This window comes from Chelonoidis abingdonii, chromosome 1 (assembly GCF_003597395.2).
Source record: "Chelonoidis abingdonii isolate Lonesome George chromosome 1, CheloAbing_2.0, whole genome shotgun sequence".
NCBI classification, from domain to species: Eukaryota; Metazoa; Chordata; order Testudines; family Testudinidae; genus Chelonoidis; species Chelonoidis abingdonii.
The window spans coordinates 25,983,274-26,008,365 of record NC_133769.1 but is presented as its reverse complement, the minus strand read 5'-3'; the positions used below and the strand labels follow the sequence as shown (position 1 = coordinate 26,008,365).

General features: G+C 40.5%; 1 protein-coding gene across 1 annotated transcript in view; it reads right to left on the bottom strand.

Moving 5' to 3' along the window:
- Nucleotides 1-25,092, bottom strand: part of GSAP (gamma-secretase activating protein) — a 109,763-nt gene that overhangs the window by 67,632 nt on the left and 17,039 nt on the right. Inside the window, exons 2-15 of the mRNA XM_075064582.1 lie at nucleotides 24,434-24,510; nucleotides 18,886-18,939; nucleotides 16,461-16,530; nucleotides 16,030-16,086; nucleotides 15,790-15,878; nucleotides 15,334-15,403; nucleotides 14,529-14,578; nucleotides 12,565-12,669; nucleotides 11,557-11,616; nucleotides 10,392-10,435; nucleotides 8,880-8,965; nucleotides 2,890-2,967; nucleotides 1,396-1,473; nucleotides 812-904 (exon numbers count right to left, since the gene is read on the bottom strand). Coding sequence (XP_074920683.1) covers nucleotides 812-904; nucleotides 1,396-1,473; nucleotides 2,890-2,967; nucleotides 8,880-8,965; nucleotides 10,392-10,435; nucleotides 11,557-11,616; nucleotides 12,565-12,669; nucleotides 14,529-14,578; nucleotides 15,334-15,403; nucleotides 15,790-15,878; nucleotides 16,030-16,086; nucleotides 16,461-16,530; nucleotides 18,886-18,939; nucleotides 24,434-24,510 — 1,011 coding nt within the window. The remainder of the gene's footprint in view (nucleotides 1-811; nucleotides 905-1,395; nucleotides 1,474-2,889; nucleotides 2,968-8,879; nucleotides 8,966-10,391; nucleotides 10,436-11,556; nucleotides 11,617-12,564; nucleotides 12,670-14,528; nucleotides 14,579-15,333; nucleotides 15,404-15,789; nucleotides 15,879-16,029; nucleotides 16,087-16,460; nucleotides 16,531-18,885; nucleotides 18,940-24,433; nucleotides 24,511-25,092) is intronic.

The window sequence follows — 25,092 nt, the reverse complement described above, 5'->3', positions numbered from 1 at the left end:
CTACCCAATCAGAAAAATGGCCTTCTGTTTCCAAACAAAGGCCTTCTGTTTCCAAAAATAACCCATTTCCTATAAAGTACTGTTATGTGGAAGTAAAATAATGAGCCTTTCAGATTTCAAAACAAATTACATTACTCTGATCAGGTGAAGGAAATGCAGATTTCCTCTCCCCACTCCACTCACACATACATACATTTCCTTCCTCCAATTGAGTTTTTGTAAAATCAAATCTGCATCTCCATGTGAAATTTGAGAATACTGGAGCATCCATAAACATGCATAGGGGGATGGGAAATTATTAAACTGAGGAAGAGAATGCAATTCACTGAATGATCTTCTTTCATTTCATAACATGCTAACAGTGAGTCATGGATGAAAGAAGAAAGTTCATCATTTCTTTTTAAAATTGAGTGTGCCAGAAATGCATGTCTTATTCTGCCTGATCCCTATCTTCTAGGCTTTTCAGAGAATAATGTACAGTAATGCAGATGTGAGGCCAATAAAATGAACTGAATTCCCCTCCGAAGGGAGCTGAACATTTTCAAGCGTCTCCACCAAAGCCAACAATAAAAGAATCCTGTGACACCTTATAGACTAACAGACGTTTTGGAGCGTGAGCTTTCGTGGGTGAATACCCACTTCGTCAGACGTATTCACCCACGAAAACTCGCACTCCAAAACGTCTGTTAGTCTATAAGGTGCCACAGGATTCTCTGCTGCTTTTACAGATCCAGACTAACACGGCTACCCCTCTGATACTTAACAATAAAAGAGATGCTAAAGACTTCAAAGTACTAAAGTTTTACTGTACCTGTCAGAAACAAATTATAGCACATCAGGTCAGGATGTTGAGTATTGAGGAGGTGTAGAAAGTGGCCAGGCAAATAAACAGCCACGTAATAGTCTGTTCAAAATACAAAGAGTCATCAATTTGAGCAACTGTTAAAATATTTACTTTGGGAGGCTGGGACTTATGAATTCTCAGCCCAATTCTCTTTATTGGAACAGGTTATGTCTAGGAGATAACACAGGGTTAGTTAATAGCAGTTGCAGTGTTAACACAGGAAATACAAGTTATACATTCAAGTTTCCAGGGGAGGATGTGAGAGGCTCACGCCACTCAAGAGCGCTATACTAGTTGATCTCCAGAGAAGTACAGTCAACTTCAGAGGAAGTTGCTCACTGACAATACGAGGTATTGCAATATCAACTGCCAAAAATGGAAGCCAAGTAAGTTGCAAAATGTAGCAAACAACATAACTTATGGAGGGATAGTGGGGGTTTTATGTCCCTCTTATGAAGAAGAGAGAGACCACCAAAAGGCTGGAGGTTAACAATATCTCTCCCTTCTCAATGTGGGGAGATGAAATAAAAGAAGCTACATTAGCAACCTACCAAGATTCAAAAAAGCTGCTTCCTTCACTTGTGGGTAATCTGTTCTTTGTAGAGCAACTGTAAAGGTTTTGCTGTAACCTGGAAAGACACACATGAAACATCTGTTATATGCAAATTATAACTATAGAGAGAGAAGCCGGAGCAGTGCAAGTCTATCCAAACCACAGAACTTCTGAGATTCTTTGTCTATGCTATATTATATTTCTCATGGGATATAACAAATCTTCCTCCACCTGGACTGAAATGCTAGTCTCTCTTCTTACCAAGGAGGGCTTAGAACAAATGGGTTAATTTTTCAGAGATTATAAAGCCAGAAGGAGCCACTGTGATCATCCAGGCTGACCTTCTGTATAACACAGACCACAGGACTTCCCTGAAGTAATTCCTGGTTGAAGTAGAGCATAACAACCAATCTAGATTTAATTGCCAGTGAGCGAAAATCCACCACAACTCTTGCTAAATTGTTCCAATGGTTAATTACCTTCACTGTTAAAAAGTTGCACCTTATTTCCAGTCTAAATTTGTGTAGCTTCAACTTCTACCATTGGCTTTTGTTATACCTGTGACTAAAGTCCATTATCAAATTTTTGTTTATCATGTAGCTGCCCTCAGACAGTGATCAAGCCACCTCTTAACCTTCTTGCTAGCTTCACTTATACAGCTAGTTTTCAATGAAGTCAGTGAGAGCTGCACCTATGCCTGTGAAAATAAGGGCTGACCTGCGCCCCTAGACACTCAAGCTAGGAACTACCAGTTCCATCTCCCACACGCAATGCCTTATTGTCACAGGTACAGAGCATCCGCAGCTCCAGAGTCCTGTGCAGACACAAAATTTATATCCATGGATGCAGCTGGGTGTACCGCCCTCAATTCTGTCCACTGCACCGCGGGACCAGGGACAGCTACCAATGAGCCTGGTGCCTGCCCCAGTGGGCGAGGTTGGGTGCGGGATGGGGAGTGGTACAACCACACCAGAGGAGCTACTGGCGTGGGATGCTGGGTCTCAGGGGCAGCGGCCTGCCAGGCTGCTGCTTTCGCTGCTGCGGTTCCCAGTAGAGCCCTGCAGCTTCGCAGATACCGATTTATATCTGCGGATATCCACATCCACGGATATGAATTTTGCATCTGCACAGGGCTCTGTGCAGCTCCCACTGACTTCAGTTGCGGCTGTACGTGCTCAGCACTGCTCAAAGTCTGCCTGCATATGTTTTAAAGTGAACACCCCAAAATGAAGAACATGCAGTTTATGGCCACCTATGGAAACTGTGGTTTAAGTGTCTTGCCCAGAATCCCATAGGAAGTCTATGACAGCGATATATACTTAGCAGCCTAACTGCACGCACCCAGGCTTAGAAGTTTCGGCCAGAGTATTTTACAGTCTACAGCTTTATGTAGCTGTTTATTTTGTAAGCTAGTCTGTGACACTTGGTACAAAACGACACACTAAAATAAAGTAAGAAAGAACAACAATAGAACAAAACAGATTAACTGTACCTTTATGTAAAAAAGAAACTGAGTACGTGACCTCCTTCGGAATATCAGGAGCCTGGCTACAACACAGACAAAAACTTCCTAAAAAAATAAAAAGAAAGCGATTGAAATGGAGGTTGGTTTTGTTATCAGACTTGTTCATTCAATAAGTTACGTCTGCCTTCGCCAATCCACTTTATATTTCTCAAACGATGGATATCGGCTGCAGAACCCAATCCTAAAAACTAAGAAAAAGCATCTTTGTTATCTTTAGTCTAAAACATTCTTGAACAACTTCCAAGACTACAGAAATATACATACATCAAGGTAATAGCTTCCTCTTAGCTAAAGAGGAAGAAGGCAAAGAGGTTGAGTATGAATAATAAGACAGGGAAGAGCAGGAGAAAACACACGGTAAGGCAGGTCTGGATTCTGAAGGCTCAACAAATCCTTCTAACTCAGAGAAACTGCATTTTTCAGCTCCTTGCTGTAGAAAACATTCTAGCACCATCTGAACCACTGTATCTACAGCAAGCCCAGATTTCTAGAGACTGATTATCTGTTAAAAGCTGCCAAGATGCAAAGCTGTAAATCACTGTGCAAAACAGAACACACAAAGTAAAGGTCTAGTTATCTCACCATCCTGCTGCAAGTGCAGAATTAACCCTGGTCTAAAGGATATTTGCTAGTACCTGCTCATGCTTCAGAGAAATCCTGACTTTTCTTCCTTAAGTAGAGGGTTATTTCCTTGTTAGAAGAGAAATTTGTCCTTATCACAAGCACAGTTCAGCCATGGTAAATTACTGTTTGTCCCAACCTTATTCCCCCACCCAACCCCCATTCAGAATGACTATTTTGACCCTACCTAATAGTAGCCTGCCCTCCAGATCAGATAAAATAGGAAACGAATTAAACACCTTGGTCCTCTTACTTTAGCCAGTTACTTTTGAAATGTATGCTACAAGCAGACCCAAATCCATGCTGGCCCAATTCAACTGGGAGAGCAGAAGAGAGAACTATGATCGTATATACAGCTGTTACCTTTGCCAATAATTTAGTGCCTAAAAAAATGTATTGCTAACAAAGATATTGCTGTCAAAAGACACAGATAAATGTACACATAGACACACACTTTTATAATGCAAATAGATGCACAGTACACTGATCAAAAGCACAAGCATCCAACCTCAAGAGATTTCACTTTATTAAAAGTGCCTAGAACTTCTGAGCACAAAGCTGTACTATAGCATTGGACTAGTAATGCTACATATTTGGCTGAGGCATTTAACTTTCAGGAGGGGGCAAGAGAGAGAATTTCCTCTGACTAAAATTCATGTTTGTTTCCAGAGTGCTGAATAATTTTGGTAAGTTTGATAGAATTTTGCTTGGATATTTGAGGTACTGAAACATAAATAGATGGGGTGTCCCTGATCATTTGGGGCCTTATGGAACATGCAGAATTTTTAAAGCGGCAGCATAAGGCCACAGCAAGAAGGTTGTGGCTTTTCTGGGCCTCTTCCAGTGCTGTTTTCTTGCCACGGTCTCCCCTTCCACACTGCCAATTTCATTTTCACATGCTGGGAAGGACAAAGTGTGCTGTGGAGTATACTGCCCTATAAACTGCACAATTTGAATTGAATGTGCAAACTAATGATCTTGTATTCAGATTAATGCACTGGTGCATATGTATGCAAATGTGACCAGAGAACTGGATGGCTCAGTAGACTGCTAATGGGATACATGTGCTTTCATCTCTCACAGGTTGGTAGTGAACAAGAGGAGTTGCCATCCAATGCTTTTCAGTGACTTAGATAAAGGGAGATTGGTCTCAGTCCAGTTGCAAGTAGACAGGCACACATTTCACAAGAGTCACTACATCTGACACCATGTTAGCAATCTCAGAAGAGAGGCCAAAGACGGAATATAAAGTGACACAAACTGAACTATTTTCTTGCCCCAGCTGGTGGTCCCTGCACGACTGACACACGTTGCTAGTGGTCAAGTTGTAAACGGTACTGTAGTTTTTCTGTTTATCCACAGAACACAGAGTTTACACTCCAGCACTGTTCACAAGTGATAAGTCTCACACAAAACGCTGGGCCAAATCCTCTGCAGAAAGTAATGGCATAAATGAGCACAGCTCCACTGAAGTCAGTGGAAGTGCAGTCATTACCCTGGAGAGTTTGGTCCAATTGTTTTCAAAGTGTGATCAGCAGGTTTTATATTCAGATATTTGATAAATTCTCCTCTTTCTTCTTCAAAAACAAAGAGGAAGAAGAGGAGAAAACGGGGTGGATGGCAGGGAAGATGGAAAGCCAGAAACAAAAATAAAAAACAAAAAAAGGAAAAGTTTAAAAATATAGTTTTGCTCATGCAACTTCATGATAAGATTTTAGGACATACAAGAGTCAGGAAATAGCAACTAGAAATCCTGTGACTTGGCAACTATACATTAAGACATTGAAATTACCATAGAAGGTGTCATGCAATTCCATATATGCATAAAGTTACATTTCCCTAGGAAACAAACTTTAATTTCTTGCCTTTTGTTCATGTAGAATCTCAACCATAATGTTGCATTAAGATACCTCCTGCAGCATCAGAACATCTCCTAATTCAAATACAATGCATCACTGTACATAAATGTCCTGCATATATCCTGTGTCCAGACTCAATGCACAACACAGCCAAAGGAGAGTCATCGATATGCTAGCTAACAAATAGTGAAGCAGGAGGAGGAGATGGGTCTTTTATTCCATCTTATTATCTATGTTTCTGAAAGATCAATAAACTAAAATGAAAATAAAATCTCCAAGTTAAAAAAAAATAACCCCTAATCACGAAGTTCATGAGACATTATCGATGGTTAAATAATCATTAACGCTGTTCAGAAAATAGAAAGTTAATTCTCAGACTTGTTTGATCTCAGCTAATCTGTAAGCAGGGCTTTTTGGGGTCTAGTGACATGCTGTCTTGTTAGTGCTGGCTATGAGCAACAGGACTACTTTTCTTCTGCTACAGAAGTTTGAGAGACAAACAGCTGCTTCATTCAGAGTTGAGACAGGTTATGGTCACTAATAGTTTTTTATTAAATTGGAAATTGCATAGAATATTCCATTTGAAACTGTGCCAATTCTTTACTGGAAACAGTTTAAAACCAAACAAAAGAGAACCCTAGTATTAATGTTTTGTAGCCTCTGAAGTATGCTAAGCACTTCACAGAAGACATTCCTTCCCCAAAGAGTTTACAAAGTAAATTTTAGATGAATGAGAGACAAGCAGCAGGAAGGAGCTGGGGTGATGAAAAAATGAGGTTACAGCAATAGGATCTTGCAGTACTCAGTTTAAGCACATGCATGAAGGACATGTCTATACTATAAACTTATGTCAACCTACGTTAGATCGACTTACAGCCACTACAGTAATTACTGCAGTGGTTCACGTCTGCACAGCCTTTCTTCTGCCGATGGTGCGTGTCCTCACCAAGAGCGCTTCCACCGACTTAAAAGGGCATGCGGCGGGGGCCTGAGAGCCAGGACTCCCAGCTGTGCATGCAGCTCCCTGAAAGCAGCCCGGCTCCCCTCCAGGAGTTGGGCTGTCTCCCCCTATCTTGGCTCCCCACTCCCCGCCAGGAACAGGGCAGCTGCATTGGGCTTCTTGGCTTTCCACAGGGACCCCCACCGGGAGCCCCGCTGCCCTTCCACCACAGGCTCTTGGCTCCGCACCAGGACCAGAGCTGCACCCAGTGGGGAGCTCTGTGCCTGGAGTCTGGTCAGCTGCCCTGTCCCCAGAAGGAAGCCAAGAAGCCCAGTGCAGCTGCCCCATTCCTGGTGGGGAGTGGGAAGCCTGGGGGGCAGTCGGCTTCCAGTAGGGAGATCTGCGCCTGGAGTCTGGTCGGCTGCGGGGCTCCCAGTAGGGAGCCGAGAGCCTGGGTGGCAGCCCAGATCAGTCAGAGTTGGGAGCCAGAACCCCAGGGGGAGCAGGGCTCTGAAGGAACAGAAATGGACACCGTGTGGGGTTAGTTAGCTCTCATGCCCCAGGCCAAGCTGTGGACTCTGGGCCTATATGAAAAGTTCTGAACAGAAACTGTAGTTAAGATCTTACATCCACATTAAATGGATTATGGCCCTTCAGGCTCCCTGCAGGGAATGGGGAGCCCAGGCAGCAGCCTGAACTGGGAACCTGGGTAGCACCTGGCTTGGAGCGGAGACCAGGCAGCAGCCCAGCTGAGGAGCCAGCTTTCTTGTCAATTTCACAGCTCCGCTGGACAAGAATCACAGCCAACAGCTGTAAGTAAGACAGTGTCTACAGGGACGCTGCGTCACCCGAACTACACTGACACAAGCCCTACGTCTCTCGTGGAGGTGGAGTTATTTTGTTGGTGTAGCAGGGCACTTACATAGGTGGGAACAAGGCTGCAGTGTGCACGCTGACATGATTAGGTCGATGTAAGCTGCCTTACATCAACCTAATGCTTTAGTGTAGACCAGGCAGTTGTAGCACAGGTGTACACTTCAGATGTGTTGTTAGATCCTGGGCTGCTTCTGAAGACGCCCAGGTAGTATCTACAGCCAAGAGCATTTTTCTGTGCACATCTGGTGAAGAAGGTATGACCATTCTCTCTGATACAGATTTTGCAACAATTATCCAGGCCTTTGTCAGCTTCATATTAGCTTGCTGCAATGTACTTACCTGGGGCTACACCTTGAGACCATTTGGAGACTGAAGGTTGTGCAGAATGCTCTCATCTGCTTAACAAGAGAAGTTTCACCTTGGAAGTGGATTACATCACTGCCTGGGGATCTGCTCTAGCTGCCAGTAAGTTTCTGGGGGCAGTCTGAGGTGTTAGTGCTACTATATAAACCTAGATGGTTTGGGACTTGGTTACTTCAGAGAGAATGTGGGCTCGTCTACATTACGGGATAAAATCGATTTTAGATACGCAATTTCAGCTACATGAATAACGTAGCTGAAGTCGAATATCTAAAATCGATTTACTCACCTGTCTTCACCGCGCGGGATCGATGTCCGCGGCTCGACATGTCGATTCCGGAACTCCGTTGGGGTTGGTGGAGTTCCGGAATCGATATAAGCGCGCTCAGGGATCGATATATCCCGTCTAGATTAGACACAATATATCGATCCCAGAGCAGTACGGCGCGTAGTCTAGACGTGGCCTGTGTGTCTCTGCATCCTACAGCAGGAGGTGAGATCGGTAGAGATTCTTGAGCAGGCACCACCTCAGATTGAAGAGCAGGAAGCTTGACTTGGAGTCTGGTAGAGCCAGGCACACTGAGAAACCCACTAGCATTTTTAGGCTTTGGGGGTTAATGGGGAAAGCTAAGACTTTGAGGGACTTAATGGATACTTATGACCAATCCTTTTAAATGTATAGGATGTGCCCAGAGCATACAACGGGCATCGAGAGGATTTTATAAATCTAAAGAAATGTAAGTCTCTCACAAAGTATTAGTGTGCTTGGTTTTTTTTGTTTTTTTTTACCCTTGAAGACAGGTTTCATATAATGACTGAAAGCGGCAGTGAACATAAGCATGAGGACTTCACCCTAGTTCTCAGCTCCACAGATCAGCATAATTGGTAGGCTTGGCTCAAGAGAGTGAGGCCTGAATAACACTGCTGACCGATCTGAAGAAGTCTGCATTGGAAGTCTGATCCAAAGACCAGTGAAGTAAACAGAAGGATTCCCTGACCTTGGTAAGCTTTGGATCAAGCACTATGTGCCTGGCTCAAGATAGTTTAGTTACTCCAGACCTTCCATGGTCATTAGATTACAAATCACGACAGCTACAAAAAAAAAAAAAGGTGATCCACTACTTTCCTCAGCCCAATTTTCCCCAAGATCTGCTATGAGTACTGCACATCAGGAAAAGTTTAGCCATAAACATACAACAATGAGCTCCTAAGACTTCTTAGTAATTAGTTACACAACTACACTTCAGTGTAGTAATCTGTAACATATGATCATCACGAGACAGTTTTTCATTATCAATTACCTGTTTTACTGGTAAAAACTTGCAGATTCAGAGATCTAGGTTCCATCTCTTGGTCTTGAGAGTAATCATAGCCAAAATTCACAAATCTAGAAGTAAATAGAGACCATTAAATAAATTTATTTGTCCACAATGATTTTTAAAGAGTACATTGAACCCAGGAAAGGTCACAAGGGAAATATAAGAATTAGATTATTATTAAACATTCCATAAGAAACAACTGATCGGTCTGTTTCTGTTACTCTCTTAGGGTTGGGACTGCAGTCAAAATGCAGCAATTGCTTCATAACCATATTTTGAAAGGCAACATCCCATATGACTGCAAGTTATTTCTTCATTGTACCATACTGCTTAATCCCACACTAGCTGAATCAAGATGAAGGAAAATTATGTTGGAGGGTCTCAAATTTATTCACTCGCCATATCTGAGAGGTCAAAGGGTTTGGAGCCCAACTCTACCACCCTTACTCATGCCAAGTAGCACCTTATTCTGTGAGTAGTCACACTGATTTCAATGGGAATAGTCACAAAATAAGGGAAGGGGGCAGCAGAATTGGGCTAATTTCTATGGTGTTACCAGTTCTGCATTTTTGTTCTTTTTCAGATTCTAATGTTGTTTGTAGTTTTCACAGATCTTGGAAAAATCTAACATGGCATAAGTGTTAATTATTAGCTACAATCTATCAATAGTAAATTATGCACTAAATCTTTTTTTAAAAAATGGTCCTCCTCCAGACATATTTCTCAATCTTTCCACAAAGATTCGGATGAGCTTTAGCAATTGTGAAGTTGGTTTTCTTCAGTACTATATCATAAAGAACCAGTGCAGCCTGTTAGAGTTAAGGTAGACTCCATGTCCACCACTACCAAGCTCCAGCTTTCTGCTTAGTACTGAAGCATGCTGGAAGTGCTAGTGTGGGGTACAGTTTGGAACTGTAAGCTACCACTGCAAGGCATGCTGGGAAAGAGAAAGAGTATATAAATAGCTATCATCCCTCATAACAGGAAGAGATGGAGACAAAAGATGAGCTGCTGTTCTGCCCAATTACCAGCCTGGGGCTGAGTCTGGTAGCTGGAAAAGGAATCCCAGAAATGGAATGGAAGTTTTGGGGACACTACCACAGGCCAGCTGTAGAGAGGCTGTGACCTTAGAAGGAAACTAAGGAAAGGTGGTTTTATTTCGATGGGGACACTGTATCCCCCAGGAAGAGTGGTTTAGTCTATATTTGTTTCTCCAGCCAAACCGCTCCCAATGGGAAGGGACCTGTGACCATGTTAAACCTCTCATCTGACTTCACCGTACCATGGAAGGAGACAAAGGAGGGGGAAGATCATATGTGACACTGCTTCCTCTCCTTTACCTCCACATAAGTCAGGTCACAACAACAGGTACATGGATTCAAGTCATACAGTGCAAAGATGCATGCAATGCCAAATGAAGTTAATGTGTTAATAAACCAAACTTTAGACACACATGTTGACAAATGAGACAAAAAATACTTATGATCCACTTACTTTAATCCTATGTTTCTTAAAGAGATGTCCAGGGATGCTTCAAGCTGTTAACCCAAAAATCAGAACACATCTACATTATTCAGTATTTAAGGTTGGTCTTGCAGTCCAGCAAAGGATACATCAGGCTCATTCACTCTTCATCCAACTCACCAATTTCACAAAGGAAAACATGGATTCATTGACCACCACTCGATCCTTTTAAGCATTCAAAAACTCAGAAAATAGTTCCCCCTCCCAGTAGGGGTTATACAATTATGGAATGGGATACTTTTGTGTTAAGCCAATGTAAAAGTTTAATGTCTTTGTAAATCTAACTAAGGCGAGTTTCATATTTTAAACAACTTAAAATTTGTGTCACTGGGAATGCCATACTGTCTTTATACGAGAAGTACATCAAAAGCTGAGCTTCAAGGCAGCAATATTACAAGGATTTCAAGTAAAGGGGGCGGGAGGTGCAGAGAGTCATGGTCTGGACCTCTCAGTCTGCCTTTTAACTTACAGTGCACTGTGAGCAAAATTCACTCCCACACAGAAGCCTTGGATAAGATCCCCTAGAGACCACTTAACCAAACCTTTAGCTGGGATGCATCCACTTCCACGTGTCAGGGGCATCCAGGCAGGTCCCAAGCACTAACATGAATTTCAGACTCCCTCATAAAGAATCCAGTCCAGATAACTACAGAGTGCCCTCAACACTCAATGACATATAGACTCAATTTTGTTTCCATTGAAGTCATCGGGAGCAGGAGCAGGCCTTCATTTCTCCATCTAATTTGATTTGCAAGTGCTGCTTAATTCTATTAGTCTAAAATTAGAGTAATTCCATGAACTTCAGTGGGATTGCACAGATGTTCTAGATGGTTTAAACAGTACTTAATCCTGCTAGGAATGCAGGGGACTGGACTAGACGACCTCTCAAGGTCTCTTCCAGTCCTACGATTAGACGTTAATCTAAAATCAGTGGAGTAACTAATGTATTTAGATTAGAATCTGGTCATTACATTTTGAAGAACGTTTCCAAGGTTTGTGGTTTTATATAATAATTCATGCTAATAAAAGTATCAAATACAAATACTTGTGAATAAACTTAATTATCATCCCTCAAAATATATAACTAAATCCCCCCTCAGACTAGCTATATGACAAGTTTATATCTTTGACTTACTATTAAATTAAAGTTTTCATCAGGGTAAAACTGGATACATTTTAAGATATTCCTTGATTCCTAAAATTAAGAGAGAGACTTTTATTATAATAAATTGAGCCACATCACGCAGACTGAGAGATGGTTGGAAAGTCCATCATTCACCCATTTGCTAACATGCATAAGGCAATGAGTGGACGAGAAAGAAGGCCAAAACCACACACTACACCCTCAAATAGCACTTCCCAGCACACATGCTTCCTTCCTGTCCCAGATCAGTTGTCTATCTTCTGTCTATAATTGGTTACAGTCTTGTGCAATACCCAATCACACGCTCTTTCACACACCGAAAGCCACTAGAAGGTTACAGAACAGCTTTCAGTAACCTTTTGCTCCATAGAGACTACAGCTATTAAGAACAGTATCTTATTTTGCACATCTCCAAAATGCCTCTTGCAAAAAGTAGAATAGAGATGAGCTCTTCATTATATATTACACTTCCCATCCTTTCTGAAATACTCCAGCTAATTTCAGTGCATCAGAAAAACCCAAATGAACTAGCTCTGAAAGTCCATTTTTGTTCATGCATAACTTAGGCTAAGTTTGGCTATTCCCATTAGTCAGAATGAAAAGCAGTTTGAAACTTTCCTTAGTTGGTGCACATGGTCTATGCTTTCTTACATCTATATGCCCTGGCTTGCAAATGACATTCTCTCATAAATTGGCATGTCCATATTCCTAAGGCACATGTGCTAGCTACAATAGGTTTAGATAATCACATACATCAGCACTACCTTTAAAAAAATCCCTCTGTTACCTGGGAAGCACTGTCACCACATCCCACTGCAAATACTCACATGTAAACAATAGCATGGAAAATCTAATTCAGGTCTCTAATTTTCATTACCCTGCTCTTCTTACTACCCAAAATAATCCAACTCACACCATTATTACTGGTTTTTAAACTCAAACTTTCATATCAGAAAAATGAAAGAGATGAGAACACACATCGATTCAATTTTTTCCCACCTTTGGAACAATGTAGAAGAGTCTTTGTTCTGTCATATCCCATTGTGCCCAAATGAGATCATCTGCAACTCTGTCTCTTGGGAGCTGGCCTGAGTTTTGAATCACCTGAAGGGAAAGATTTAAAAAAATGAGCTGAACAGAATACTCTTCTGTAATGAAGATGATGAACAACTCAGGCTTTCAAAAGATAAACAGCAGCACACAGAATAGCCTGATCGTTTTAATATTTCCAAGTAGCGTAAATGTCCTATTTGCTCATTTCATAGGAGTCTCTGTAAACCAGAAGGTATGGCACATTGCAGAGGCAGTATGTTCAGTTCAGGAGAAATATTTGCTAGTTCCCAAGGAAGTTGCATCTAGGAGTTCCTAGACTGGAAGGATAGTTTGGCAGAGTTAGGAGGGGAAGGGAAATCACAAAAGACAACTTACCCTCCCAAGTCCCTTGAAGGTGGGGAGGGAGAATAGATGGCAAGCTTAGTCCCAGGGAAGGGCAGAGAAATGGGATGCGAGATGCTTTTGAACTGACTGCAACAATCTTTATTAGCCAATGAAGGAGGAAAGTTGTTAGTTCCAAAGAGAGTCTTGTCCCCTCTTTCCAAACACATGATGAATGAGGAGGGATGAGGCTAAAATAGTGGGAAATGTTTAGGACCATCTAAGTTTACCCTTGGCAGATGCAGAAAGATGTCATTTCAAGTGACAGTTAAACAGTTTATTTATTAACAGAAACTGGCATAGACTAAGGGCCTGATTTTCAGTTACTCTAAAGCCCTTTTCCCTACTCTTACAGTTTTTTTTAAAAAATTGCATCCACCTTAAGACACCTTTTCACCACCAGAGCAGTGTGAAAGGCCTTACAGTAACTGAGAATAAGAACTCATAAGTTTGGAGGGGAAACGTTTATTTGCCACCATAGGCACCGACTCCATGGGTGCTCCGGAGCTGGGGAAAATTGGTGGGTGCTCAGCACCCACCAGCAGCTCCCTGCCCCGCTTGCCTCCGCCTCCTCCCCTGAGCACACCGTGTGCCTGCTTTCCCCCCCCCAGCTCCCAGCCCTTGCACTGTGAAACAGTTGTTTCGCATGGCTAGGAGGGAGGGGGGAGGAGGGGGAATGCAGCATGCTAGGGGGAAGAGGCGGGGCCGGGTGGGGATTTGGGGAAGGGGTCCAATAGGGGCAGAGAGGGGGTGGAGTTGGGGCATGGACTTTGGGAAAGGGATTGGAATGGGGCAGGGCGGCACGAGCACCCACCAGCGCAGGGGAAAGTTGGCGCCTATGTTTGCCACAATTAAATGAATTATGGTTTTCATGATATAGCAAATACATGACAAGACAACTGCATTAGACTGACACTGATTATTGCATTTCATTTTAAATAGGACACACACTAGTGGATTTGTATATAGTCTTCTAATAATGGCACGACTAATTAATGTTACTACTAGCAACTATAATAGCATATGTTATAAATACAGGGGAATGAATAATTCAAAGCATTGACAAGACCACTTTCAAACTGAATTTTAGATGCATCATTCGGTTTTGTTGCTACTTCATGCATCCTCCCTACAGGTCATCTTTCTAAACTCTCCTCCATGTCAGAGTCCTAGAACACAAGGGTGAGTGAAAGCCCTTTAGCTCCATTCTTATCACCCAAAATATTTTGGCTTTGGGGAAGCTGTGAACCTCAATCTAAACATACACTTTGATAAGGTCAAGTTCATAGAATTAAGGAGAAGGCAATGAGATGATTAACTTTCCTCATAAGTTACACAGTATCTGGTTGAATAACCTACTATACTATCTGTGAAAGCTATATTAATAAATGTACAGTTGTAGCTACAGTTTAAAGCATTATCAAAACAAAGATTTACAAAGGTCAGAAAAATAACAGTAGAAAACTGGATATAAGATAGTCTTCCTCTAGTTTTTCAACAAAAGCATCAAAAGAAAGTTGGTTTCTTACCACTTTGTGGTGATCTTCTGTGACAACATGAATGTGAAATTGTTCAATATCTTTAAAATTAGAAATATTGAAATTCAATTTTTTTAAAACTACGTTAATATGGTTAGCAAAACAATTTAACCACCTAGCACTGGAAAGTTGTGAGCTGCCATATTAGTATCAAGAAAAATCAACTCCTGGCATAAGAGTTAAGCTGAATAATGGGCCAAATCTTACAGTCCTTACTCAGGTAAAATCCCCATCAAAATCATTGAGATTTTCCCTCAGTAAGGACAACAAGATATGGCCAATGGATACTGTAAGGGCATTGCTGTAGTTTATAGCACCTGTTTTAATTTCTGGAATTTATATCCAAAGTCTTATCCTATTTATACTGGTATAAAATAAGAGTAGCTCTACTTAAGTCAACAGAACTTCTCTGAAATTATACCAATATATGAGAAAGCATAATTTTACCTTCAGTTCTTTTAAAAAAAAAAAAGGGGGCGGGGGGGTGCTTATTGGCAATGTATTACCTAATCAAAAATAAAATAAGAACACAGTCAAGATTGTTTCCAATATTGGAGGAATGGCCAATCTTATTAAAGTATACCTTTGTTGGAATAGCATCTGTAATATTGTTATTGGCTGAGATCTTTCTTATTTCTATATTGGCTTTTATGGAAGGGAGAAATAAGTACATAAAAACAGCTATTGAAGCCAAATTTAGCAATATAGTTGTAGTCCACAGTGTTTCAAAATAATAGCATGTCCATATTTAACCAGAAAAGCAATATATATTAAAAATATTAACTCAAATACTTACATTTATCTTCTGAAATTAGTAAGAGATGGCTTTCTTGAAAAGGATTTCTGTTTGCAGCTGGATAGAGAAACTGTAAAAGGAAATTGTGTAAAAATAATGGCCAAGAGACTTTGTTGCTAAAGCTAATCTAAGCTGTTTATAATTTTTAAGAGATTTATGGACAGAAGAATAATTTTTGTATACAAACTGCCACATTGATAATCCTCCATAAACAACAGCAGCGGCATTACTACAGATGAAAATCATCATTAGTTGCTACGAAAATAATCTTAGATTCAAGATAGATAAAACAGACAGTTCAAATCAAAAGCATAGTCTCCCTATATTGTACTAAATATTACAAAAGCATAACCTCTCTCAATTACATAATGCAATATTGGTACTTTTAAATTCCCCTGCTTTTTCACTTTAAAGTAATAAATGAAAAGATACAGTCAGAATAGTTGAATCATTTACCTGTACTCTGATACAGGTATCCACAGCCTTTAGGACTCTTAGATTATTAACTGGGTGAATTTCAATGAGCAAGGTCAAACACTTAGATACTGCAAAAAGAACACAAGTTTCAAACTATATTAATCTGTTTTATAAAGTTTTGTTTTATAAAATAAGGGATACAAGCAAAAATAGTGTTGTAAAACCAACACTGTTACAGGGATTTTGCCTTCACAATTAAAAATAAGCCATTTTTGGTACCTGGCTGCAGTAGCTGATTTAGTCTTTCTTCCTTTGTTGACTGAAGAAAACTGACTGCTACGTAACAAAAAACAAAATATGTATATTCACTATTTCATCTTAGTGAACATTTCCAAATACCAAATCACATAAAATCTAATGGAAGAAAATTCATCACTGAACCCAACTTTAAAAGATGTACTAAACACGCAGAAACTTAAGTAATGGTCAGTTTGTTTAAAAATAAAAAAAGTAGTCACAGTAATCACATTGTCACCTAGATATTCTAGTGACAGATGTATTAAAAATGCAGAGAAGGAGATTGTCAAGAGCTGCTTCTAGGTAAAACATTTCTTATTATTTCTACATTTAAATTTATCCAGATTAGTAAAATAAAAACTTTTCTATATAATGACACAGTATAATTTTAATGAGATAAAGATGACACTTACCTAGTAATGTCTTTTCATTGTTGATCGAACAACTGATTACGTGTAGATCTTTTTCAAAGGTATACAGATGCTATTGGGAAATAAATTTTGAGTTAAATACATAGCGTGGCTTGTTTGTTTCACTCACTTAATACAAACTATTTTTCAAGTCTCTACTCCTTAGGAAAACAACACTGATCAGTATTTCTCCAAAGTTTTTCTTTACACAAACATTCCAAAGGGCAGAAGAACTATATTCTGACCCCATGTTTTAGCACTCTCCTCCACCCTTTGTGCATTGCTTTTTTCCTTAGGCCCCCAATCTGCCACTAGATCTACATAGGCAAACCCTTAATTCAGCATGAAACCCTAATGATTTCAACACAGCCCTGCATAGGCCATCCACATGGATCCAAATGCAGGACTGTATAATCTTCTTTTCTAGGATCATGCAAAAAAAGCAAATGTGATTCTGGGATACATTAACAGGTGTGTTGTAAACAAGACACGAGAAGTCATTCTTCCGCTCTACTCTGCACTGGTTAGGCCTCAACTGGAGTATTGTGTCCAGTTCTGGCACCGCATTTCAAGAAAGATGTGGAGAAATTGGAAAGGGTCCAGAGAAGAGCAACAAGCATGATTAAAGGTCTTGAGAACATGATCTATGAAGGAAGGTGTCACGGAGTCCCCGGGCGATGCTCTGGAACTGCTCCCCACCAAGCCAGTCAGATCTTTGGGGAGCCTCCTCTCCCCTGGAACAGACTTGTTCAGGGCAAGAAGCTCACACGTCTTCACCTCCTGGGTCTCTCCTTGGAGCATTCAGCATCCTCTGCCCCTCCGTGCACTTTCCCCACAGCGAGCCCGCCCAGCGGGGTCCTGGGGAAGCCACAGGGGTCCTGCACCCCCACTTTGCAGTCAGACGTGACTCTCAGCCAGCCAGTAACAGAGGTTTATTCGATGGCAGGCTCATGGTCTATAAACAGAGTTTGTAGGTACCGGCGACCGGACCCCCTCGCGCCAGGTCCATTCTGGGAGGGCCAGTGAGCCAGACCCCCACGTCTGCCCTCACTCACATCGTACCCCAGCTAAACAAACCCCTCCGTCCCTTCTCTCTGCTCAGCCCCTTTCCCAGGCCAGGAGATCACCTGATCTCTTTGGGTTCCAACATCCTCAAGCCGGCAATCTTTGCAGGGGAGGGGCCCAGGCCATTCAGTTGCTTAGAACAGACCTGTGCCAGGCATTTAGTGCACTGGCCCTTGCTCTGTAGGCAATCAATATACCCTTATTCCACCAACCTAGATTACTTAAGAAACTGGCATAGGGGACATGAGGCACCAACACAGTATTCAGAGTCAAACACTAAGAACATTCCCCAGTTCGTCCAGAGCCTGAAAGAATTGGGTTTATTTTAGTTATGGAAAAGAGAAGGACTGGAGAGGGGACATGATAGCAGTTTTCAGCGTATCTAAAAGGTGTTCAATCAGGAGGCAGGGAGAAAACTTGTTCACCATAGCCTCTAATGGATAGAACAAGAGCAATGGGCCTTAACTGCAGCAAAGGGAGATTTATGTTTGACATGAGGAAAAAGTTCCTAACTGTCAGGGTAGTTTCAACACTGAATAAATTGCCTCGGGAGGATGTGGAATCTCCATCTCTGGAGATATTTAAGAGTAGGTTAGATAAATGTCTATCAGGGATGGTCTAGACAGTATTTGGTCCTGCCATGAGGGCAGAGGACTGGACTCGATGATCTCTCGAGGTCCCTTCCAGTCCTAGAGTCTATGAATCTATGTCTTCATATACATGTGGCAGCACACAGCACAGCACAGTTTTACATTGTTTTATTTTTGCACACCAGTATGTAACAAAACAAACAAACAAAAATCTACATTTGGAAGTTGCACTTCCATGATAAAGAGATTGCACTACAGTACTTGTATGAGGTAAATTGAAAAACACTATTTCTTTTATCATTTTTACAGTGCAAATATTTGCAATCAAAAACCATTATAAAAAATGAGCACTGTACACTTTGTATTCTGTGTTGTAATGGAAATCAACATGTTTGAAAATGTAGAAAACATCCAAAAATATTTAAATAAATGGTATTCTATTATTGTTTAATCACATGATTAATCCCAATTAATTTTTTAATCGCTTGAGAGCCCTACTTTTTAAAAAACATGTTCAATTTGGCTGTTTTTTAAGTCTCATTAGCGTTCATATTTGCCCGATGCAGTATAAAATAAGTCAGATTGCTATGCAGACAGATTGCTACAAAACTTTATTTGAATGCTTTACGCTGGGGTGTGGAAAGGTCACAAGAGCAACTTTTATTTCAAAACAAACACTTCAGACAGACATAAGAATGTCATTTTTTAGAGCATCAAAACCTAGAAAGCAGAGATATTCTCCGTTCTAGATCTACATGTGGCATTAGCCTTACCTCATTTTGTTTATTAAGAGGATCATATAATCCAATGCAGGTACTCCCATTTCCCTGTAAATTAAATGAAATAACTTAATTTATCTAGATTTACATAGACATTTGTTAAACATTATTTTCTCCTTTCCAGAGTTACCCCCGTCTTCTCTCCTATCACCAATTCTTTCCATTCCCGTTCACTCCTGTCCATTTTCTGGCCTTTGGTTTCATACGTATTGCTCTATTATAACTCCAGAAAAGGGGAGTGAGAAAATAGGGGATGAGAGGTTTCTGCGTTTTGTGTTTTTTTGTTGTGGTTTTGGTTTTTAGAACAGTTACATGTGACAACTGATCAACCCACCATCACAACTGAACCTGCCTCCCTTTATAAGCTGAAATTCACTTCCCTACCTCACTGAAGCCCTATGTAGGTTCCCCACTCAACCTCCACAAGGTCAGGGTGGCAATGAAGCAATATCTTGATACCCTTTGTGCACCATGGAAAGGGGATTCTGTGCAGACGCTCTGTAGGATATTTTGGGGTGGGATGCACCAGATCTGGGGGATCTGCAATTATATGGATCCAGTGGCTAAAAACTTCACACCTGAGCGCAGAGAGGCTGCCACACAGGCCAGAGGCCTACCTGCAGTTGGAGGATGAATGTAGCCCCTACCCTGGGAACTATCAAGACAAACGCTAAATAGATTTCACAAGCTGTTTATAGCTCCAGATTGTCAACACAATTATTGACAGTCTACTGCCTTATAAAAAACAAACACCACCTACAGCTGATTTATATAATGATGTACTGGTTATTGTTTACACTACTTCTGAAGACAAACAGATTAAACTGTTTTCTTTTTAATGGACAAGACTCTTTATGGTTTTCCAGATCTATTTCCATTTTTGGTATCTGACTGGCAGCAAATTGGTGCATTTCCATTTTCAGTTGGAAGCTACTACCACTCTCAAAGTGCGCATAAAGTTACCAGGTTAATGAGGCTACCTCCAGCTATGTAACCTTGCACTCATCAGACTACAATCGTTAAGTCTGCTTGATACAGTAACACCACTGTTTTTAACAACAGAGCATGAGAAAATGGACCTGTAGTGGTTTGCAAAATTACTGCACCTTGTGTTGTGAAGTAGACATAGGGCTCTTCATTTTCAACTTTTATTTCAGTTAATTTTTCCCAGAAATTTATCAGTGTTTATTACCACAACAACAAAAACAGGTGAAAATCAGTGCAAAAAACTATTAATAATTTTTCTAGGTAAACACTGGGGTTTATTTTGGTGAACAGAAAGACAGGTGGGGGCGGGGGAGTAGTCAGTAGATTAATGCTTTGAATTCCGTTCATCAACGTGGTTTGGTTTGCTGCAGAACAAAAACAGAACACAAAACACAATGCCACCTCTGAGTTTAAGAAAACAATCTCTCTAATCCCCAAATAAAACTTTTCATTTGAATAAACAGGTTACTTTTGGAGACCAGAACTATTAGCCTATAAATATTTACATTTAATAATTGGGCCACACACTTAACTTCATCCTTTTCTCTTTTTTTTTTTTTTTAAAACTTTCGAATACTTCCTTGTGTTCTGAAACATATTCTGATACAGATTTTTGCTTTCTTCCCATTTTAGTGTGTAAAATCTTTAAACGGTTATCTGCTAACAGCTTGAAATGTGTATGCGGTGGGCGTGAGAGTCATCAGTAAGTTCAGATGTGCATACACTTCAGAGTTTGCGTGCGTGCCTGTTTGTTTATTGTGTGAATCTTCTAGATTAATACATAGCCTTACTTCAACAGGCAGCTTTGCATATACACACAGACTAACGTATTATCCAAGTACAGATAGCTTATGCAATGTATTGTATTTTCCTAATAAAACAAGTTATTTTTATATATTTGAATGATACAAATGTAGGGTGAAAAAATCAGAAAAAAAATGAAAACGTTGTGAAATCCGGGAGTTTTCAGTAAAAATCGGTCTAAACTGAAAATGAAACTATTTTATAAGGGCCCGGTCATGCATTCTCTTAGGTTTTTATACCTGTTACCACAGTAGCTAAGCTCTCAACAACAAAACTCTTCTATGATCCTATTTCAGAAAAGAAAAGGAAAGAAAAGGAAAGAAAAGAAAAAGCATGTGCTTAAGGTCCACTGACTTAAAATTAATCAAGTGCATTCCTGAATAGGACCAAATAGAGACCTTACTGATTTCAGTGGGAGCAGGAGCAGGCAGGCCCCTATAATCTGGCATTTTCTGTACTTTGCTAAGACAAGTGTATTTCATAAAAACTGGACTCATAGCTGTAATAATCAACCAAAGTTCCACATCAAGACTATGCATGTGCTAGCATATTGTTACCAAGTGCACTTACAGGATTCCTACATTGCTTTTCAGGGGAGGAGTGCTTACCTTGTGACTAATAAGCTATTTTTTTTAAACAGGTTAGTGACAACTGTATATGCCATGAAAGACAAAGGCCACGTTTTTTCTAATCTCAACATTATTTTGTAATTTTTGTAAAAGCTTGAAAATAATGTCCATCCTCCTCCTTCCACTGATCCTACACACAATACATATGGTCTTTTTTCACTTGGCAGATACAGATTGTTTTCCAATTGTGTTTAATGGGACAGAAACCAAAATAGCTGTTTAGTTTACACCCTTGTCTGTGCCCGAGCCTTGCTGATGATGTCAGTATGAACATGAAGTGCTCTGACAAGTGTTAGAGTTAATTGCTGCCAGAGAGCCAGCAGGAAGGACACATGTTTAAGTGTCTCTCACAAAAATGGTGGCTCATTGATTAATATAGATTACAATGGTTATTTAAAATAAATCTAAAGACTAAATTGCCTTTGATAACACAATAAGATCTGCAGTTAACCAACACTAGTAATTGCAGTAATGAAGTTATTTCCCCATAGTGAATATAGGGAAGAACAAGGAAACCTGCAGATACTGGGGTAACCATATCTATTGATCTTGAGTAAAATGAGAAAAATTTTCGATTTCATTTCTGTATATTAACAACAGAGTAGCAACATGAAAAAATACTCATCATTCAGAAGACATTCTTCACCAGTTTGCAAGTTTGAAGGTAGGTCAAAAATGGGACTTTAAACTTTACTGTATGTGTGGGTAACTGATAAGTAGCTAGATAAATTCAAGACACTGTCCCTTCCTGCACAAAAAGAAGAAAGTCATAAGAAGTTCAGCAGATGCAAAATTTTTCCATACACAAGAGAACAAAGTAGATAAAACAGTATGTTTGCTATTAGTCAACCAAACAGAACAAAAACCACCTTAGGTGGAATCCTGCCTCCACTAAGGTCAATGGCAAAACTCCAGTTGCCTATCAGTGGAGCCAGCATTTCACCCTTAAGGCCAAAAATGGTCCATTTTCCAAGCTTTTGACAATTTGATGCAAAAAGCATCTTATGTACAGGATGAAATTTATACTTTTTGTAAATCTTCCAACTTCTGGAGAAAAAAGTTAGCATACACAAGAGTCTAGGATAATTCAGACCCCCATCATGCAACTGCATCAGCATGGATGGACACAATCCTGCATGGAGTCTCACTAACTTCAATAGGAATCTATCTGGGCATCAAGGCCAGCACAGATCCCACAACAGGTTAGACACTTTATTTGTCTGTCTCACACAGACAGCACTCTTCTCTCTAGGAGAAGGATGCATGTTTTTTGGTTTTTGGTTTTTTTTAAACATACAACATATGACCAGCCCTCAAATTTGCCCAGTGGTGAAAATACTCCAAGGAGTACTCTCCAGTCCAGTAACAGGTTTTAAATCTTAAAACCCAAACAAACATATCTGTGGCCTTCCCAAGGAAGCAAGGCTCCAGATGCTGGTTTGGTTCTCTAATAGACTGATCTACCTGGAGGAAAGTCAGCCTACTTTGGTGAGACAGGAAGACTGGGGAATTAACAGGACAGAGTTCAGAGCAGTTTGGCAGGTGGAAGCCTCATGCAAATGTGTGTCCTCCACTCTGCTACACCCAGTTTTCAGGATCTCCCTTGTGCCCCGCTACCACCACCTGGCACCACACAGAGTTTACTTCAGCCCAAGAAAATGTAATTAGCTGGGGATGGGAAGGCAAACACGCTGAGCAAGCTCAGTGAATCCTGCTGTTTTTCCCAAGAGCCTGACTGCCATATGAAGTGATTGGACTGGCCAGTCTGCAGCCCTGGAATGCTTAATGCAACATTCCATACATGCTAGAAAGGCGGCACTTTCCCCTTATGAACAAAAATTGGCCTCCTCAAGTCTGTGGTGCCCAGAGGATCTGCTGTCAACAGTTGCACAGATGAACTTTGCATAGATCAGAGTAAAATATGAATACAGTTTTGTGTAATACAAAAATCTGATATTTCATTAAACTAAAATATTAAAAACAAACAAACAAAAAACAAAGGGAGGTTTGTTAATAGTGCCAGGTGATGTGTAAAGGTCCCATAACTCCCCTTGCTGTCCTCATGCAAAGGAAAGCCTGCATCCACAAGAAAAGGGAATTCTGCTCTGCTGCAGCCTCTTCCTTCCCTTATCCTTGTGGAAGCCCTGCTGGATGCTCTGCTGTTTGGCGGGGGCAGGTCAAAGAATAAGAGGCTTCCCTGGCAACGCAGTTCCATTGGCAACTGCCCTGCAGCCTGTGCCCCAAGCAGATCCCCTAGAATCCACATGAATCTGGGTGGGTACTAGTAGATTTTGCTACCTGAACCCCAACTTCTTCCAAAGAGGGGGAATCATCCCTAAACCAATTGAAGAATTCTAGCACTGCCACGAGATTTAATACTGAGTGTTACTTCTTTACACGCACTAGGGAGAACCGGGCCCTAAATGTAGGCTTTTGCAGTAAAAGTGACTGCAGCTCTAGGGTGACCAGATAGCAAATGTGAAAAATCGGGACAGGAGGTGGGAGGTAACATGAGCCTATATAAGAAAAAGACCCAAAAATCTGGACTGTCCCTATAAAATCAGGACATCTGGTCACCCTATGTAGCTCTGAAGGATACTAAACAAGTTAGAAATACTTCAAAGTTTGTGACATCTACAACTACAGGCATGGTTTAAAATTACACAAAGCACAGCATAAGAGGAGGGGTTTTTTTACCGTTAAAAAAGTTGAAAGATGTCACTTATACAGAACCAAGTTTAAGTGAAATAGCTCCACTTGAATTCAGTAGATTCTGCCTTTCATAAGCAACTCAGCTCTCAGGGAGGAAGAATGTGCTGTTTATGAATAATTTGTGTAAGTAATTGCTGTTCGTTCAGGATGAAATCCTAGCCACAGTGAAGTCAATGGCAAAACTCCAATGGACTTTAATGGAGCCAAGATTTCACTCTCTGTCCCTCCAGCCTTGCCCCAAGGAAAAAACAGTTTTGTAAGTAACCTAAAAGGCATCCAAAACTTGTAATCCATCAAATTACAGATTTTAAATCTCAATGAAAAGAAATGTAAAATGCAAGTATTAGATTAAATTAGACAAAGTCTTGCTTTCCAGTATATCTGAACAGACTTCCATGCTGTAGACTTACCTTCCAAGTATAAATAATTTTTCCATTTCTTTCAACATTTACTACGTACGGTGTTGCTGCATTCTTCTCTAAAGTGTCTGAAATGAGAAATATTAAAGGCATAAGACACTCATTTGGATTAATTCATTGTAGAACTTATGTAGGTTTAAAACAAATCAGCATTAGTCTTACATCTGCAAAAACACTTAAATGGAGGCCTTTCTAGAGCATATTGTGCGCATGAAAATATTCCTCTCTTCTTGAGGAAGATAGTGTAGTATGCAGGCTTCTATTTAATCCTGAATGAAACTTCAAATGAGATGTAATGAGTTTTAAAACTTATAGAAAAGGAGCTTAGCTTCTAAACATTCCTCACTCACCCACCCAATAACATGGAAACCATGTTTAAATTAACAATTCTAATTGCCATAGTAATGGAATTAACTATCTCCTTGCAAAATTTCAGGATCAACTCCTATTTTCTGTTAGAATTCTAAATAAGAGGTTTGGATTCATAAGAACAGCCATACAGGGTCAGACCAAAGGTGCATCTAGCCCAGTATCCTGTCTACCGACAGTGGACAATGCCAGGTGCCCCAGAGGGAGTGAACCTAACAGGTAATGATCAAGTGATCTCTCTCCTGCCATCCATCTCCACCCTCTGACAAACAGAGGCTACG